We start from the raw sequence: 18,850 nt of genomic DNA, 5'->3' as shown, positions 1-18,850 counted from the left end.
ATTTTCAAGCAAAGTGTAGAATTAAGCATCATTTTTATTTTTCTAAATATTAAAATCATATTTAGTTTCATTAATAGTGTATATGAAGTTTATTTATCATATTGTGATCCATTCAGCAGGAAAAAAATATAAAGTGATCCTCAACATGCAACAGTTCATTTACTGACTATTTGAAGTTACAATGGCACTACAATGGAAAAAAAATGACCTATGATATTTTTTCACATGTATTACCGTTGTGGCATTCCCTCATGATCATATGATCCAGTGGTGGTTTGCAAAGTAGGTTGCCACCAGTTCGGAAGGTGTGGCTTTGCACACATGTGCACACCAAACAGACACTTTGCACAGGCGCAGAGGCTTTCCTACTTGCCTCCTGCAATCCTGCACTCTCCCTGAAGCTTCAGCAGATGACACACGGCAATCTGCTGTGCCATGCAAAGCAGCTGCGCTTCAAAAGCAGGAAATAAAGGACTTCCGGTTTGGACTTCTTCGGTGACAGACCGAAATCCACGATTGTGTGCGGTTTTGATCCATGCTCGCTGCTGGAGCGCCCCGAGCTGGCTGGATTCGGGGCTGAAGCCACCCCGTAGAGGTGGTGAAGAGGGGGGAAACCACCAGCGGAGTTGAGGCGAGCCACATCTCTCCTTCTCGGCTGGCCATTACTCCCTTTCCCGAAGGCGGTGCAGCGGTGGTCAGAAATGGCCACCTCAAAGAAGAACCCGACTGGACAAGATTGTGCAGGAGGAAGATAAAAAGAGAAAGCTTTGACCTACTGGGTCGAACTGAGAAAGCAACAACACAAGGTACCCTGGAATTTGAATTATAAAGAATAACATTGTTCCCAAAGAAGATTTTTGAAGCAGCGAAGGAGAGAGGGAAGGGAAAATATTTGGGTTTTCTTTTTCTTTTCTCATACTGACAGCTGCAATTAACTTTAAATGTTAACAAGAAGAGATCTAAGCAAGAAATTGATACAAATTCATTTTGACATTAATAGGCAATTTTAAGCTGAAAATAAAGTGTCAAAGGGATAATAAAGATTTTTGGATATTTCAAAACTTTCAAAAGAAGTAAAGGAGAGAAAAAGAAAAAAGAAAAGGGTGGGATCTGGAAAAAATGGAGGAGACCACCTGGAAGTAAAAGGAATTAACAGTGAAACTTTAACAAGATTCCTAAATGATACACTGTAACTGAAACTTTGTAATAAGATAAATAGAACCTCTGGAAAGAGAAAGTGGAAAAAAGAAGCTTTGGATTACTCAGATTACTTGGTGATTTTTGGAATTTTGGTCATTGGATTTTAAATGACTAAAATCAATCGGGTGTTTAAAATGGCATCACTCCTTGAAGAGTTAAAAATGGAACTTAAAAAACAGAAAGAAGATGCACAAGAGGGAAGAGGATCTTTTGGCTTCATATTTCAATTCTTAGAAATGGAGATCCTGAACTATGAGAAACAACAAGAAATGCTTGCAGAACAAGAAGGGCGGGACAAAGAATAAGCCATCTTTAATGACCGAGCAATTTTATGTGGGGTAAAAAAGGGAAAGAGGGGAAAGAGAGTGAAAAACTTAAGATCTGAAAAAACAACCAAAAAAAGAATAGTTTGAAAAGCAATTACAATACTAGGAAGAAGCAGAAGAGAGGATTACAGAAGGGAGAATTAGAATTAGAGAGACAAGGGGTCAAAAAGGGGAGGAAGAAGAAGAGGGGGAAGATGGAAAAGAAGTTATAAAGGACAGAAACAGGATATAGAGAAACAGGGAAACTTACAAGGTATAAGCCTATTTAAAAGACACAGAGATAATGGTTGAAAACTCAATTGAAAGAGAGGATTCTGCAAGGGTACATGAGATAGCATTATTATATTAGAAATAGAAATGAATTTAGAAAATATGAAAGTGATAAATAAAATAGATATTGTTATGCAATGCAATGTTTGTTAACAATTAAATGAAATAAAGAGAATAAGAGAATGTAATTAGGAAAGGATGAGAACATTTTAACTGTTATTAATGACTTATAAAAATTTAACTGAAAAGAAATATGAATATTAGTTGATAAGATGAAAGGATGGAAATATTTTAAGTGTTCCTAATGAAGTATAAAATGTAATTGAAAAGAAATGTCAAAGATTCTAATTAATATCAATGGCTGGACTGAATTGAAATAGAATAACTATTTTATTTATTATGGTTATATATTTTCTCTCTTTTTAGAATCTAGTGTGTATTTTTAAGAGAATGTACCAAGCAGAACTCGGCTGATAAGAGTTATATGTTACAAAATAGAGGCTAGAAATTGAATGTTATAATTGAAAGATATAAATTAAATTATAAATAAGATTTGAATGGATAGTAATTGAAAGATATAAAGGTGTTACACTCCAGTTAGTAATTACAGGGGAAATCTTGCTCTATGAGAAAAGAAAATATGAAATTGTAAACAGGACAGACAAAAGTATAAATATAATGATTAGAAAAATATTGAAAATTAGGAAAAGATATGTAATTGAATTTAGAAAGGAATGAGATAATTAAAAATAAGGTTGAGGAAAGTAAGGGAAGGGAAAATTTGAGAGAATGATAAAATAGTTATAAGATATGGAACAGAATATAAAGATGAATATGTAACTGAGTTTATATCTGTATAGAGAAGTGATAACCTGGAATCATGCTGTTCTCAAAAAGATATTTATTTGTAATATGTTTTGTGAAAACCCAAATAAAATTTTTACAAAAAAAAAAAAAAAAAAAAGCAGGGAATAAAGGTCAGTATGGGAGCCCAGGCGGGCGGGTGGGCCCAACAGCAGCTCCTCAGAGAGAACCGGTTTGGTCTCCGCTGATCTTCGGTGCTACTGGTATGCCAGAACCGGGCCGAACCGGTAGAATGTGATGTGATCCAAATTCAAATGCTTGGCAACTGGCTCATATTTAGGACAGTTGCAGTGTCCCGGGGTCAAGTGATCCCCTTTTGTGACTTTCTGATATACGCAAAGTCAACGGGGAAGCCAGATTCACTTAACAATTGCGTTACTGACTTAATAACTGCAGTGATTCACTTAACAGTTGTGGCAAAAACGGTCGTAAAATAGGGCAAAGCTCACTTAATAACTGTCTTGCTTAGCAACTGAAATTTTGGACTCAGTTATGGTCATAAGTCAAGGATTACCTGTATTCAATTTCTCAATCTTTATTGTTAGAACTCAAGTTACTTTTAAACAATATAATCAAACCAACCAACATTATGGATCCGTCGCATTCTCCTCTTTACTTTAGTATCTTCTAATAACTTTGCAAATTATACCATAATACATAACAAATATAACTTACACGTCAGTTTTGTCTTCACTGTCATTGCTGTTCTACGTGGCCTGCTCATTCCTGTTTCATTTTCTGCAAAAATTCTGAATTCATATTCTGTAGCTTCCAGCAAGCCTCCCACTGTGAACTGTCTGTCTTTGATACGTTCTTTATTGCATTTTTTCCATGCGGTCTCTCCATATTGGCGATATTCAACCCAGTATCCAATGATGTCTTTACCACCATCGCATTCAGGGCGCTCCCATTCTAGAGTAATACTATCTTTAAATATAGAAGTGATCTCAATTTCTCCAGGCTGGCTTGGTTTATCTGTAAAATTAGAAAAAAAAGAAAAGAAATGAAGATTTGACTTCTCTCAAATTTTTACCTGAATGCCCTCTGATAATTGATTTTATATTTACATACCAAATGGATCCTTGCACACAACTGGTTCAGAAGCAGGGCTTGGTTCACCTTCACCAATATCATTTTGGGCGATAATACGGAACTGATATTCAGCATCTGGAACCAGTCCTGTGACTGTGTGCATTGTAGTCGTGATGTGGGTCTTGTTGTGCCTGACCCATTTATCAGTAGATGTTTCTCTACGTTCAATATAATAGCCAGTGACACGAGACCCACCGTCGTCTCTAGGTCTGGACCAAGATAAGTTAATAGAACTTTTGGTGACATCAAGTATTTCTGGTGGATAACTTGGAGGCTCTGGTGCATCTGTTAAGAAGAACACAACGGTTATTATACATCTTCCCCCAGAAAAACTGAGTTTACCCTCTCTATTCAGTTGTAATATTTTAGAAATGCTTCTAGGCTAGTCATTATCTTTCATCCTAACCTAATCACTGAGCCATGGTGGCACAGTGGTTAGAATGCAGTATTGCAGGCTAATTCTGCTGTGGGCCAGGGGTTCAATCCTCACCAGGTCAAGGTTGACTCAGCCTTTCTTCCTTCCCAGTTTGATAAAATAAGGACCCAGGGGGGCAATATGCTGATTCTGTAAACCACTTAGGGCTGTAAAGCATTATGAAGTGCTATTATATAAGTCTAAGTGCTATTGCAAGTGCTATCTCACATATTTCCTTTGGGGACACATCAGAAGACATAGTTTTAGTAAAAAAGCAAAATAATATATTTTTTCCTGGTAATCATACCAGGATTGACCAGAATTGAGATGTGTACTTACTCAAAGGTGTCTTTGGCACAACTGGCTCTTCAGATTTCAGGGATCTGCTCACACCAAACTGATTTTCAGCATAAATACGGAAGTGGTATTCCACATTTTCTTTGAGTCCTTTCACCACCAATGATGTGCCTTTTACTCTGGAACCAACTGTGTACCAGGCAGTCTTTGGTACTTCACGCCTTTCAACAATATATCCCAATAAATCAGCACCACCATCATCAGTTGGAGGCTTCCAGCTGACTCTAATGGAGCGCCCTTGTATGTCGTCATATTCAAGTGGCCCTTCTGGTGGATTTGGAGTGCCAATGACTCTGACTTTGATGTAGACTACTTTCTTGCCACACTTGTTTTCAAGTGTTAAATCGTAAGTACCAGAATCTTCTCTTTCTGCATCTTTGATCACCAGTTCAGTATCTGTGTCGGAAGTGGCAATCATAGCTCTCTGGAGGACATCATGTCCTTCCTTAGTCCATTTGCAAATTGGAATAGGTTTACCTTTAATTGGCACTGTGAGCTTAATTACTCCACCTTGTCTTACAAATAAACCTTCCAGGTATTTTTCATCCAGTACATAATCAGGATATTCTGGGAGAAGGAAAAAAATATCTCATGTTAGATACAAAAAAAGTTAAATAGTGTTGTTAAGTTTTAAACATTGGGTTTCATTAAGCTGAATTTTCTTACCAAGCATTTCTGTTACTTTGGCTGTTCCTGGTACCTCCGCGGGTTCTCCAGGACCTCCAGCATTACAGGCTATAATACGGAATCTATACTCGGCCCCTTGTGGAAGATGGGTTAGAGTGTATTCACGAACTTTAGTAGGTGTGGTGTTACATTTTGTCCATTCAAACTGGTCAACCTTTTGCATTTCAATTAAATAGCCAGTGACTTTAGATCCACCTTCATCTTCAGGTGGACTCCAAGCCAAGGAAATCGATGTTCTTGTAGTATCCGTAACTCTTGGATTCTGAGGTTTGCCTGGAGGAGCTGGAATACATAATGAGAAAAGACACAGCTCTAGTTAAGAGGACCGCACATTTAACACTGTTTTTCACAAGGGCAGTTCAACCCATTAGCGTCTACTATTTCTTAAATATTTCCTAGCAAATGTAGTACATTATTTACCAATTGGATCCATAGCAATCGTAGGCTTTGATGCTCGGCTTGGTTTGCCAGTGCCCCTAGCATTGATAGCTGTGATGCGGTGTTCATACTCCAAGCCTTCAATTAATCCTGTTGACCGATAGCGTGTCATAGTCACAGCAATTCTGTTTACACGGACCCATCTGTCCGATTTAACTTCCTTGCGTTCCACAATGTAACCAGAGATCTGTGAACCACCATCCTCTTCTGGTGGATACCAAGTAAGTGTCATTCCATCACGGCAGATATCAAACACTTCTGGAGTACCAGGAGGACCTGGGATGCCTAGATGGATAAAGCAGAAAAAAATGAGAATATGATTCCATTTAGAGTCATTTTATGTTCCCTCTAATCAAGCGTAGTTAAATCTCTCTCTCTCTCTCCCTCCCTCTGTTTCTCTGTCTGTCTGTCTGTTTGTCTGTCTCTTTATCTCTCTCTCTCTCTCTCTCATCTATCTAAACAACTACTTTGTGAATAGTTCAATGTAACTGATTATTGAAGCAAAAGAAGAACAGAACGTATGTAACATTGGGCCTTAAAATATTTCTTTATATTTCTTTTTAGTTTTTAATGCAAAATATTAACTTACTGATTCTGCTCTTGCATTCTATAATCTCAGATTGCAAGTAGGATCCAATTCCAAAGCGGTTTGTAGCAGCCACACGGAATACGTATTCAGCACCTTCGATCAGTTTAGAAAATTTAAATGTTGTCCGAGTTACTGATTCAGAGACTGGTAACCATCCTGGACGGTGGGCATCACGTTGCTCTACCACATATCCACTTAATGCTGCACCACCATCCATCTCAGGTGGTTCCCAGGAAATAGTTACAAAAGTTGAATCAATATCAACTACTTTAATAGGTCCAGTGGGTGGTCCTGGTTTATCTGTGAAAAAGAAAAATCAAGCATAAAGGATTCAAAAGTAGTGTGGTTCATTTAGGGAGGGAAATGATAAAAAAAAGGCAAGGATATATTTTAAACAAACCAACCAAAAATCTTACCAAGAATAATAACTTTGATTGTTTCAAGGACAGTTCCAGTTGTATTCTTCAGTTCAAGTGTATACATTCCAGTATCTCGTATTGTTGTTTCGCGTATGGTTAATTTAGTGAGTTTAGCAACTGTTTCAATCTTGACACGCTCTGATTCTTTTAGTTTAGAGCCAGCAAAGAACCAAGAAACAGCTGGAGGTGGCCGTCCAGAAATTGGAATTGCTAATTCTATAGGTTTTCCAGTGTGTACATGAATGGTCTTTTGAGGAATTCCAGCAAGATCAATTGTGGGTAGAACTAAAAAAAAAAGAGAGAGAGAGAGAGAAAGAGAGAGAGAGAGAGAGAGAGAGAGAGAGAGTTAGTTTTAAAAAGTGTTATGGTTCATCAAGTCAAACTATGAATCATTGCTAGGAACTAAGTTTCACGTTTCACCAGGGCTTTTACCTTTTTGTTCTTGCACGGTGACAGCTGTGACTATTTCTCTTGGTTCCGAGACACCTTTCTGATTTTGGGCTCTGACTCTAAACAGGTACTGTTCTCCTTCATTTAATGAAATGATGCTGTGCTCAAAGACTGTAGGTTTCAGGGTTACAACTTTCATCCACCTGTCTGTTCCAACTCTACTGGCCTCAATTACAAAGCCAGTTAATCTGCTGCCACCATCATGCTGTGGTTTTTCCCAGGCAAGGGTTACGGTAGATTTAGTAATGTCAACCACCTCCAGTTTCTGTGGCACACTTGGGACTTCAGATATAAGCACTGTATCCGATGTCTCACATGGTTCACCTATTCCATAGATATTTTCTGGCAGAACTCGGAAATAGTATAGAGCGCCTTCCATGAGTCCAGAAATTCTGTAAATGGTTTTGTTGCATTTGGTAGTTATTGTTTTGTAAGCTCTCATGGCAGCCTCACGTTTCTCAATGATATAGTTATTGACTGGTGCTCCACCATCAATGACAGGAACATCCCAAGTAATAGTTACAGAATCTTTTGTGACTTCTTTTACTCTCACGGATCCTGGAGGGCCGGGAGTATCTACGGGGGAGCGAAAGAAAATATTAATTATTTATTACACGGTGTTGTCCAACACAATTTTTTTCCTTATTGACAAAACAGTGTGCATAGATTGCCACTGGCATAATCTTGCTTATGACGTTTTTTCTTCTTGCTGTTTGCCTGGCTCTCTGTTACTTGATTGTTGAGCACTTTCAAATATCTTTTAATTTGTAATGAAATAAAGAAGGTGACTGTAAAAAGAAATAAAAGGGGTTAACTCACCATAGACTTTTACAAGAACTGTTGCTGACTTCTTTCCTGATTGATTTTCAGCCTCAATGACATATTTCCCAGCATCGTACCGGTTAACTTTGTCCACAACCAAGAGTGTATAACTGTCAGTGGTGTCAATAATAGCCCGACTTGCTAGATCAACACCCGCTTTACTCCACATAATTATTGGCGCTGGTCTACCAGACACTGAGACCATTAGACGTAAAGAGCCGCCGGCTCTGACAGTAACGGTCTTCTTTAGGTCATCAGCAAGCTCAAGAGCAGGTATTTCTGTCAATGGGCAGAGAAATAAAAGATGAGCTTCCATTTGAATATTCTAAACAGATGTTTAAATAGAAATCTATCAATGCTTTATACATGTGACATTACCTAGCCTTTCCACGGGTTCTATTTCGGCTGGAGACTCGCTGTATTCGCTTATCCCATTTATGTTGGTAGCAGCCACTCTAAAGCGGAATTTCTGGCTTGGTCTAAGACCAGTCACAGTGAATTCAGCGTTCCTTATGGTGGCTGTAGTATGGACCCTGTACCATTGGTCGGTGCCTTCTTCTTTCATTTCAAGAATGTAGCCCAATATATCAACTCCACCGTCGTATGTGGGTTTTGTCCAAGCTAAGCTTATACTGGTCCTAGTAGTATCTACAACTCTTGGAGGTGAAGGAGGTGCAGGAGTATCTTTGAAAAAAAAAAAACCACCAAATTATTATCGTTATTGTTATTATTTTTCTTGAAGGCTTTCAGTCTTTGAGAAAAAGGTATTAATTTTAATTTTGATTGCAAAAAGCTTGATAATGACATAAATTGTCAGCCTCTTTCTATGTCTGAATATGTACTCTGTCGATGGACATTACTCCATATGACTATTTTCTTTTTATTCTCTCTTTAAAGGTAAATTAAATCTAAGCATACTAATTCTAAACATAACAACTTATCTGTAAGACTTTGTGAATGGCTTCCTCAAGTCTTTTTGCAAATAATTAAATGAATTGAAATTTTTAAAGGCCTGATATGTTTCAATTCATTTTGACCTCTAACCTAAAAGATAATAGAAGTCTTTAGAAAACAAAATGCTAGAGTTATTAGTTCACCTGATCCAGGGAAACGTTCTCTGATGCAAATATATAGTGACGAATTAGATCATAAGTGCAATATAATCTATTGACACCCTGTCCCTAAAAGGAATTACCTGTCTCAATTATAAAGAACCAGCTGTCCTTGTGATCTTTAATGCTTAAAGACAAATCTTTTGGTTTTAATTTTTTTGTTAAAAAATACAGTTTTCTGATTTAAATGGAGCACTATTTCTGACGGAACATTGACTATTGATAATTATCTCAAACTGATCAATCCGGATGCCCGTCTATGTCAACTAAAAGAGGAATGAGTCTTAATTGATTTCACTGAATTAAATGCAAAAGTATCAGATAAAGTAAATGCAAAAGTATCAGATAAAGGTCATAAATGCCATAATAAATAAATAAATAATCTGAGATTCCAAAGTATTCATAAAAAACCCTACTGACTATTTCATAACCATAACTGAGAAACCATTTATATCACTCGATTTGAAATTAACTATAAAGATATTAGTTTTGGGAACTTACAGGATGGTTCTTTGCACAAAATATATTGAGAAGCTTCACTAGGCTCACTGTTTCCAGCAGCATTTACTGCGGTAATACGGAATTGATATTCGCTGCCTTCCATGAGACCAGTAACTTTCAACCTGGTGTCATAAATGGTGTAATCTTTGTTTACTCGGGTCCACCGTAGACTTCTCTTTTCCCGTTTATCTACCAGATAGGTGCTTATCTCACTACCGCCATCAGATTCTGGTTTCAACCACTGAATAATGATATGCTCTTTGCCAGCACCCACTGATTCTGGCATCCCAGGAGGCGATGGAATAGCTGAAATGATTTTTAAATAAAATTAGATATTTCTTACACATCTATCCAGAAGAAAAAAATTAATTGAACTAAGGAGGCACTTACTAAATGAATTTCTAGCAATCATTGTTTCTGATTCAAGTGGAACTCCAGGTCCATACTTATTGACAGCTCTTACACGGAATATATATTCATTATTCTTGATAAGTCTTGTCGCCACACACGAGTGTGTTGCACACTCTGCATTAACAATAACCCAGTTCAGCCTGCTAGTCTCACGTCTCTCTACAATGTAATGGGTAATTTCTGCCCCTCCATCTTCTTGAGGAGCATTCCAAGCCAAGGTACATTTCTCCTCTGTCACTCTGCTAATGGTGATCTTGCCAGCACATGGACCAGGAGAATCTGTAGACCAGACAAAAGAAAACAAAAAAGGAATTGGTGGAATGATATAACATTGGCTTGGAAAGAAAAGTTTTTTTCTCTCAGAAATTATGAAATGTGACATACTCACCAAGTACTTTGACCAAAACAGAAACTTGTTTTGTTCCACTGGCATTTTTAACAGTTAATGTGTATTTTCCAGTATCGCTTCTGTCACAGAACTTGATGATTGCGACAGCATGCTTGCTGGTATATTGCAAAGAGATCTTCTCACATAAATCCAACTCCTTCTCGCCTTTAGACCAAAACACTTTTGGTTCTGGCTTTCCACCAATCGATGCCTCAAGAACAAGATCAGATCCAGCCCTAACAGTTACAACATCTCCTTGTAATTTGGCATCCAGCTCAGCTTTGGGTGGTGCTATGAAAAAAACAGGACAAATAAACTGTCAACATAACTTTCTTTTACAGTTGACATGTTTAACATAATTTAAATATCTGTTAAGGAAAAAGTCTTACAATATTCATCTTTGCAGGTGACAGGACCTGTTGTTTCGGAACCTTTGCTAATCACACCAGCAGAATTTTTTGCTAATACACGGAATTCATATTCCTCTCCTTCACCAAGGGCTGTTACAGTAAAGAAGTTTTCTGAAACAATGGTGTAATTGCATTTCAACCAGCGTCCATCTCCAGTCACATGATAGGGCTTGCGTTCTACAATGTAGCCAACAATTTTGCTTCCACCATCATAAAGGGGAGCAGTCCAGCTTAATGAAACTGAAGACCGGGTGACATCTGTCACTTCTGGTCTACCTGGTGGATCTGGAAAAAAGAACATTATAGTCAACATGTAATTATTATTTTTTTAAAAGATTCTCTTAAATGAAAATAGGAATTATACTTTTTCTGTATTATACTTACCAACTGGGTTTTGGGCCACTACTGGCCTAGAAGCTTCACTGGCTTTGCTCACTCCAGCAGCATTTAATGCGTATGTTCTGAACTGGTACTCCAGACCTTCTACAAGTCCAGTGATTTTGTAGTCACAGTCAAAGCATGGAGTTTTGTTTTCCTTTACCCAAAGGATTGTGTTGCGTTCTTTCTTTTCAATCCAGTATCCCACAACTTTGCTGCCACCATCATGATACGGCTCCTCCCACCTGATGGACATGGCAGTGGCCGAAACAAAATAGACCTCGGGTCTTGTGGGAGGACTTGGGGGGACTAATAAAAAAAAGAGAGAAAAATATTAAATGTTTGGATTCTTTTTCAAGCAAAACTGGAGGAAATGTATGCACACTTGTTACGATCATGATTTCCTTACCAAATGGATGCTCAGCCACAACTGGAATGGATTCAACAGGCTTGCTGACCCCAAATCGGTTTTCAGAACTGACACGGAAAGTATATTCCATATATTTAGTGAGATGAGTAACTTTGATCTGTGTACGCTTGACGCTGGAGTTTACGAGCTGCCATGCCGTTGTGCCAGATTCGCGTTTTTCAACAATGTAGTTAGTAATATCAGTGCCACCATCATCTTCAGGTTCCTTCCAGGACAAGATGCAGGATTCTGCTGTCACTGATGATATTTCTATGGGGCGCGTAACTGGACCCGGCCTTCCAATAACTACAACTGTGACAGTGAATGTCTTCACACCAGCTGTGTTCTCAAGAGTCAAATAATATTTGCCGGAGTCACCTCTCATGCTGTCCTTAACAGTCAGTGTAGTTCTATCTTTGGTTGTCTTGATAGTCACTCTATCAGTTTCCTTGAGTCTCATTTCCTCAAGTTTCCAAGCTACTTTTGGAATAGGACGTCCACTAATTGGTATATCAATAGTGAAAGAGCTTCCAGCTTTGCAAGTTATAAGTTGCTTGGTTATTCCACTAAGATCTGCTGTTGGTTCAATCTGTGGCTCTTTAATAATGACAGAGGAGAAAGCTTCTCTTGGCTGACTGTAGCCAGCATCGTTCTTTGCTCTGACCCTAAATTCATATTCATTGTTCTCAGTAAGACCTTCTATTGTAAAAGTAAGCTGCTTTGTTTGACCTGCTTCACGCCAAACTTCAGTTCCTTTCTGTTTCATCTCTAGGAGATAACTAGTGATACGGCTGCCACCATCATGATCAGGTTTAAGCCAAGCAAGTACCACAGATGACCTTGTAGTATCAACAATATCTAATCTCTTAGGTGGAGCAGGTTCTTCAGTGGCCACCACTGGCTCTGTTAATTCACACGGTTCACCTACTCCATATTCATTTACTGCTGCAACACGGTAAAAATAGGGCACTCCTTCTGCAAGATCAGTGACTTTAGCTATTTGGCGGGTACATTTTTCATAAACAACCTGCCAGCTACGGCGGCTTGCTTCTCGCTTCTCCACAACATAATGATGGATACGTGCACCTCCATCCAAAATTGGAGCATCCCACATTAAAGTGATGGAGCCTCTAGTGACGTCCTTAAATGTAATAGGACCTGGTGGTCCAGGAGTATCTAGCACTTTCACTGTGAAAGCAATAGACTTGCTACCACTGTTGTTTTCTACAGTAAACACATATTTTCCGGCATCCGTTCTGTTGCAATTCTCTATCGTTAATGTACTGAATGAATCTGTTGTGTGAATGTTAGCACGTAAGTTGAGATCAGAATCTGCTTTGGACCATGTAGCAATAGGAACAGGTCTGCCCTTGAAGGCAATAAAGAGACGGATATTTGTCCCTGCTCGGACTATATGAGTCTGCTTGAAGCTAGCATCAATATCAAGTTCAGGGGAAGAAAGCCTATCCACAGTTTGTACTGAAGCAGCAACTTCACAGCTTTCTCCTTTGCCAGCAGTATTTACAGCACTGACTCGGAATTTATAATGCTCATTTGGCTCTAAATCAGTCACAGTATACTTGGTAGCGATCAAAGTCTCAGCATTGACTTTACGCCAATCTCCCAAATCAGCTTTGCACATTTCAATGATGTAGCCAATAATTTCCAAGCCGCCATCAAAAACTGGTGTGGTCCATTCTAAGGTGACACTCGTCTTTGATGTATCTATCACTTTGACCACAGTAGGAGGACCTGGTGGATGAACTGGGTCTCTGCACTTAATCAGCCTTGACACACCACTAGGTGGCCCGACACCAGCCTTGTTTTCTGCCATAACCTGGAACTCATATTCATTGCCCTGAGTTAGCCCTGTGACTCTGTATCTTGTCTCAGAAATGGGTCTCTTGCTGGATACTTTGACCCAGAGAATGCTCTTCTTTTCTCTTCTCTCCAAGATATACTGATCGATATCACTTCCACCATCTGATTTTGGCCTTGTCCATGTGAGGGTGATGCTGTTTCCTGTTACATTGCTAGGTTCTGGAGTCCCGGGTGCATCAGGAACCGCTGTAGAATGAAAATAGAAGATTAGAGAAGGCTTTGGAGAAGGCTAACTAGCAGACACACTGGATTTTTCTGTTGATAATGAACTTACTGTAATGTGCTTGTGCTACAAAAGGGTCAGATTCCAGAGGCCTGCCGACCCCAAACTTGTTAGCTGCAGAGATTCGGAACTGGTATTCATTGCCTTTTATTAATCTAAGTGCTGTGTAGCTGCAGGCTTCACAGTGGTCTTCAATCAGCGCCCAGGATACTCTGCTGGTTTCACGTTTTTCAATTACATAATGAGTAATGGCTGCACAGCCGTCATTAGCTGGAGGCTCCCACCACAGTGTTGCCTTCTCTTCTGTAATATTGGTGAAGCGTATTGGGCCTCCTATTTTCCCTGGAGTATCTGTAACACAAACATGCAGTTGTTTAAGTGGTGCTGCATTTGATAGAGAATAAAGGAAATTGATGAAGAAAAGTTACTTAGTTTGAGGCAAGTAAGTTTAGTAAAAGACTGCCAAATTACCTTGGACTCTTATGGTTATGTCTGCTTGTCTGGTGCCTGATGAATTCTTGGCTTCCACCCTATATACTCCACGATGGTCTCGAGAAGCATCTCTGACAAATATGGTACTATAGCCGATATCGGTGGTTATTTCAACGCCCAATCGCTTGTCAATCTCTTCTCCATCTTTAGACCAGGTCACTTGAGGAACTGGCCGGCCTGTGATAAGGGCTTTAAGCCTTATGCTTTCACCAGCTTTGACTGTAAGGCCTTCAAAATGCTCAGCACCAAATTCAATATTGGGTGCAACTACAAAAGAAAAAGAAATGAAGTAACCTTTACAATGCATCTTCACAATATATCACAATATATCTCCCCCAGAATAAGAGCAGTTTTAACTGCATTAATCAATTCCTTTCTATGAATGTGAAACCCATTACAGGTAATTCTTGAGTTACAACTGCAATCGACACCCAAATTTCTGCTGCTATGCAAGACAGTTGTTAAATGGGGTTTGCCTCATTTTACAACCTTCCTTGCCAGCAACCTTAACAAGCCTCCAGTTGTTTTAAGTGAATCACTGCAGTTCTTAAGTTAGTTATACGGTTGTTAAGTGAAACTGGCTTCCCCATTGGCTTTGCTTGTCAGAAGATCGCAAAAGTGATCCCATGATCCACGGACAGTGCAATTGTCATAAATAGATGCCAGTTGTCAAGGGTCCCAATGTTGATCACATGACCATGGGGGGAGGTCATAAGTGTGAAAGCTATTATAAGTAACTTTTTTCAGTGCCATTATAACTTCGAATGGTCACTAAATGAATGGCTGTAAGTTGAGGACTACCTATAATAAAAATGCATAGCACGGGGCAACTATTTTGTAGAGTTAGACCCAAACGTTTCATACGGATTCATTCTGACTGAGTGTTCTGACCCAAACCTGGTTCCAAGGAAGCAAACACGAGACAAAGGTAACAGCACAACCTTTTAATATTTCTTTACAAATCCCGTTCCTTCACGGGTAAAAGGCTGCTTCAAACCAATTAGCTTCGATAAGAAAGAGTCTTGCCAAGCTTTTGCAAGGCTGCCAAGAACACCAGATAAAATTACTAAGCAATAATTCAAACTAAAGAGTCTTCAAACACCAACTCAGATATTCCTAACGTCTACCAGGCTCAAGTGTAAAACTTCTTTGCCTTCTGCAAAGAACTGCGGTTTCTCAGCTGGCTTTTATCTCCTCAGGGAAGGGCCATTGCAGCCTTACTCCCAAGTCGTCCGTGCTGCTGCAGCTGCTCTTTCCTTCGAGCAGCCTTGCGTGCATGCACGCTGGGCACGGGCTCCTTGGGGACCTCTTCATCGTTGCTGCCAGCCTCCACAATCTCCAAAGGGAGCATTCCATTCCCTGACGGTCCCGGCCCCATCCCTGCATCACATGCAGGCCCCTCATGTGAGTCTTCTCTCTCTGAGCCCTCAGCCATCCACACCTGCTGCCAACGAACCACAACACTGAGAAAATCTAACATGCTCTCAAGCTTTTAAAAAGATTGGAGTGCCATACAATGGGATAAGTATAACCACTTATGATAACTACTACTACTTACTGCCACTAAGTAAGACTTACCAGCATCATCTCGGGTCATGATATAGCCTGAAGACTGAGAAGGAGGGCTGATAGTCCCAACAGCATTTCTTGCGAGGATTCGGAATTCATATCTGTCTCCAGGGTTAAGTCCTGTAACCGTATATTGGCATTCACTGACGTCGATAAAATTGCACCTGACCCAACGGTCTTCGGGTCCTTGCCGTTTCTCAACACTATAACCCGCAATCTTGCTGCCTCCATCACGCATGGGTGCAGTCCATTTGAGAGTAATTGTCTCTCTTGTCACATCAATGTAATCAGGGGTGCCAGGTGGATCTGAATGAAAATAAAATGTGTTCACAGTAATCAGCAAAACAATTCTGGCAGGCTAGGAACATAGTCATTTAATACTGAGTGTGCTTAATCACTTACCAACTGGGGAAACAGCCAGATGGAGTTTGCTTGGATCACTAGCAGGGCTTATTCCGGCAGAGTTTTCTGCATATACACGGAACTGATAGTCCAAGCCGTCCATTAGACCAATAATTCTGTATTCCCTACTAGATATTGGTGAAATATTTACTTTCTGCCACAGGATGCTATTTCTTTCTTTCTTCTCCACATGGTACCCAGTAATTTCTGCACCTCCGTCATAAAGGGGAGCATCCCAAGAGATGGTCATTCCATCAGCTGTTATATTGTAAACAACAGGCTTTCCTGGTGAACCTGGAGGCTTAAACTGGTGTTTAGCTATGACCTCTACTGAGTTAAGTGGTGGGCTTACTCCGTATCTATTTTCTGCACGAATTCTGAACTGATATTCTACATCCTTCACGAGGTTTGGAACTTTGAAGGTTGTCCTTGATACACTAGAGCAGATCATTTTCCAGATGGTTTGTGAAGTTTCTCGCTTCTCCACACTGTAGCCTGTAATTTCTCCTCCTCCGTCATCTTCAGGAGGATTCCAGGAAAGAATCATACTGTCTGCTTTGATTTCATCTAGCTTGATTGGTCCTTTGGGTTTAGAAGGTGGGCCAAGTGTGATAACTGTAAAGGGGAATGACTTTCTGTGGACGACGTTATCGAGAATTAAGGTGTATTTGCCACCATTTTCTTTCTTTACATTCTTAATGCTTAATGTTATTTTGTTTTCTGTTTTCTTGAAGCGAACCAGTTCACTTTCCTTAAGAGGCATGTTGTCTTTTAGCCAACTCATACTGGGTATAGGTTTTCCCTTATATGGCAATTCAAGATGGACATTGTAGCCTATTCTCACTGTTACCTGTCCTCCAGGTATATCAGAAAGATCTGCTTCAGGTGTTATTATGTAATCTTTCACTGTAATTGGCCCAGTTGTAACACCATCGCTTCTTCCTTTTTCATTCTTAGCCGACACTTTGAAATCCATAACAGAAAGCTCCTTAAGTTTTTCAACTTCAAATTCGCATGCCTTGCTTATGCCTGCATATGACCATTCTGTTTCATCCTTTAATCTTTTTTCAATAACATACTCAGAGATGATACTACCACCATCAAATTCAGGTTTGGTCCACTGTAGGATGACAGAGGTCTTGGTTGAATCTTTCATGGTTAAATCCCTCACAGGTCCAGGTACTTCTGCGGCTTTCACTGGCTCCAGTGTTTCACATGGTTCACCTAATCCATTTTCATTTTCTGCAAGAACACGGAAGAAGTAGGGGATCTTCTCTGACAAGTCAGTTATCTTGAAGGATGTATTAGAGCACTTCGCTGTAACGGAAGACCAAGCTCTCTTTGTGGCATCTCTTTTTTCAATGACATAATTAGTAACTTCAGAGCCACCATTTATGAGTGGCGGTTCCCATACCAAAGTCACAGTTCCACGAGAAACATTTTTGAGGTGCAATCTCTGGCATGCAGATGGAGTGTCGAGCACTTTGACATTCACAAAGGAGGTTTTGGCTTTTCCAACTCCATTTTCAATTGTGAGGGTGTATTTTCCTGTATCATTGCGAGTGACTTGAGGAATGCTGAGAAGAGTAGATGATTCTGTGTTCTGGATGGTGTATCTTTCGTCAACACTAAGATTTTTGTCACCCTTTCTCCATACGACAGTTGGAGGTGGTCTTCCCTTGAATGGGATCATTATTTGCACGTCTTGACCTGCTTTAGCTACAATGGAGGTCTTGAGAACCACATCCAAATCGATTTCTGGCTCTTCTGCAAAAAACAACATCAAATTGTTAACCCCGAGGAAAAGCCAAAAATACAACAAAAAACGGAAAAGAATAAAGATTAAAATTTCATACCAAGAATGTCTTTAGCTTGTACAGGTTCTGTCATTTCAATAGGTTCACCTTGTCCAGCATAATTTATAGCAGCTACACGGAAGTAGTAATTGAGTCCTGGCTGAAGTTGAGAAATAACATATTCTGTCGTTCTCACTTCTCCTCTTGCACTCACTACAGACCATTCTTCTTCATCACCTTCTCTCTTTTCTATAGCATAGCTGGTAATTGCACTTCCTCCATCGTAAGCTGGCTTAGTCCAGCTAAGTGTGATAGACGTCTTTGTAGTATCCACAACCTTTAGCTTAACTGGGGCCCCAGGTTTTTCTATAAAACAAATAAAATATAACATGAAACTTCAAAATATTAGCTATTTAACAGGTGGAACAGCAAAACATCAGTGAGGCCTGCCTCCACCTTTTGGCCTTCCAGCAGGGCATTAAAACTGGCTCTGCCAATTGGTTTGGGGCCCTGGTTGAGGTGCTGTATACTGGAGGTGACTGGTGGGTTAATAGGGAAGATGCCACCATTGTACTGTTCTTGCTTCTGGTTTTCTAGTTTTCTAATCTTATTGGAGGACATGAAAGGACCCTCCTCAAACATTGCATTATTTTGGGCAATTGGGCATCCCGAGCAACAATGTTGTCAGCAGCAAAAACTTTCAATCCAGAAGCATGCTCTGGTTAGCTTTGCAGGTGCTTCTGCCACGAATACCAACAGACCTAATCTTGTTAATTTTAATATGTTAAATACTTATGATTTTACTTATGGACTGTCCAAGCTTTACAGTTTACAGCATGAAATGGATGGCACATAAATTAAATAAAGAAACCAATAAAACCACGTCCTTGTTTCCTATCATGCCATTTCAAGAACTTTCATTTTTGGTTCCTTTTTAACTTTGCTGACA

The 18,850-nt window shown here is 39.6% G+C and overlaps 1 protein-coding gene across 1 annotated transcript in view; it reads right to left on the bottom strand.

Annotated features, from left to right (window-relative positions):
• Nucleotides 1-18,850, bottom strand: part of TTN (titin) — a 311,277-nt gene that overhangs the window by 11,411 nt on the left and 281,016 nt on the right. The window contains exons 301-321 of the mRNA XM_087950422.1: nt 17,962-18,267; nt 16,106-17,872; nt 15,713-16,009; nt 14,114-14,401; nt 13,694-13,993; nt 11,539-13,605; nt 11,136-11,438; nt 10,731-11,036; nt 10,342-10,632; nt 9,933-10,232; nt 9,543-9,848; nt 8,308-8,613; nt 7,927-8,208; nt 7,090-7,683; nt 6,655-6,942; nt 6,239-6,538; nt 5,632-5,934; nt 5,191-5,493; nt 4,507-5,091; nt 3,732-4,037; nt 3,336-3,635 (exon numbers count right to left, since the gene is read on the bottom strand). Of these exons, the coding sequence (XP_087806548.1) occupies nt 3,336-3,635; nt 3,732-4,037; nt 4,507-5,091; nt 5,191-5,493; nt 5,632-5,934; nt 6,239-6,538; nt 6,655-6,942; nt 7,090-7,683; nt 7,927-8,208; nt 8,308-8,613; nt 9,543-9,848; nt 9,933-10,232; nt 10,342-10,632; nt 10,731-11,036; nt 11,136-11,438; nt 11,539-13,605; nt 13,694-13,993; nt 14,114-14,401; nt 15,713-16,009; nt 16,106-17,872; nt 17,962-18,267 (10,098 nt within the window). The remainder of the gene's footprint in view (nt 1-3,335; nt 3,636-3,731; nt 4,038-4,506; nt 5,092-5,190; nt 5,494-5,631; nt 5,935-6,238; nt 6,539-6,654; nt 6,943-7,089; nt 7,684-7,926; nt 8,209-8,307; nt 8,614-9,542; nt 9,849-9,932; nt 10,233-10,341; nt 10,633-10,730; nt 11,037-11,135; nt 11,439-11,538; nt 13,606-13,693; nt 13,994-14,113; nt 14,402-15,712; nt 16,010-16,105; nt 17,873-17,961; nt 18,268-18,850) is intronic.

Source organism: Notechis scutatus, chromosome 1 (assembly GCF_049901735.1).
Source record: "Notechis scutatus isolate UNSWTSFEM ecotype Mainland chromosome 1, rNotScu1.2, whole genome shotgun sequence".
Lineage (NCBI taxonomy): Eukaryota > Metazoa > Chordata > Lepidosauria > Squamata > Elapidae > Notechis > Notechis scutatus.
This window is presented reverse-complemented; position numbering and strand designations above follow the sequence as displayed.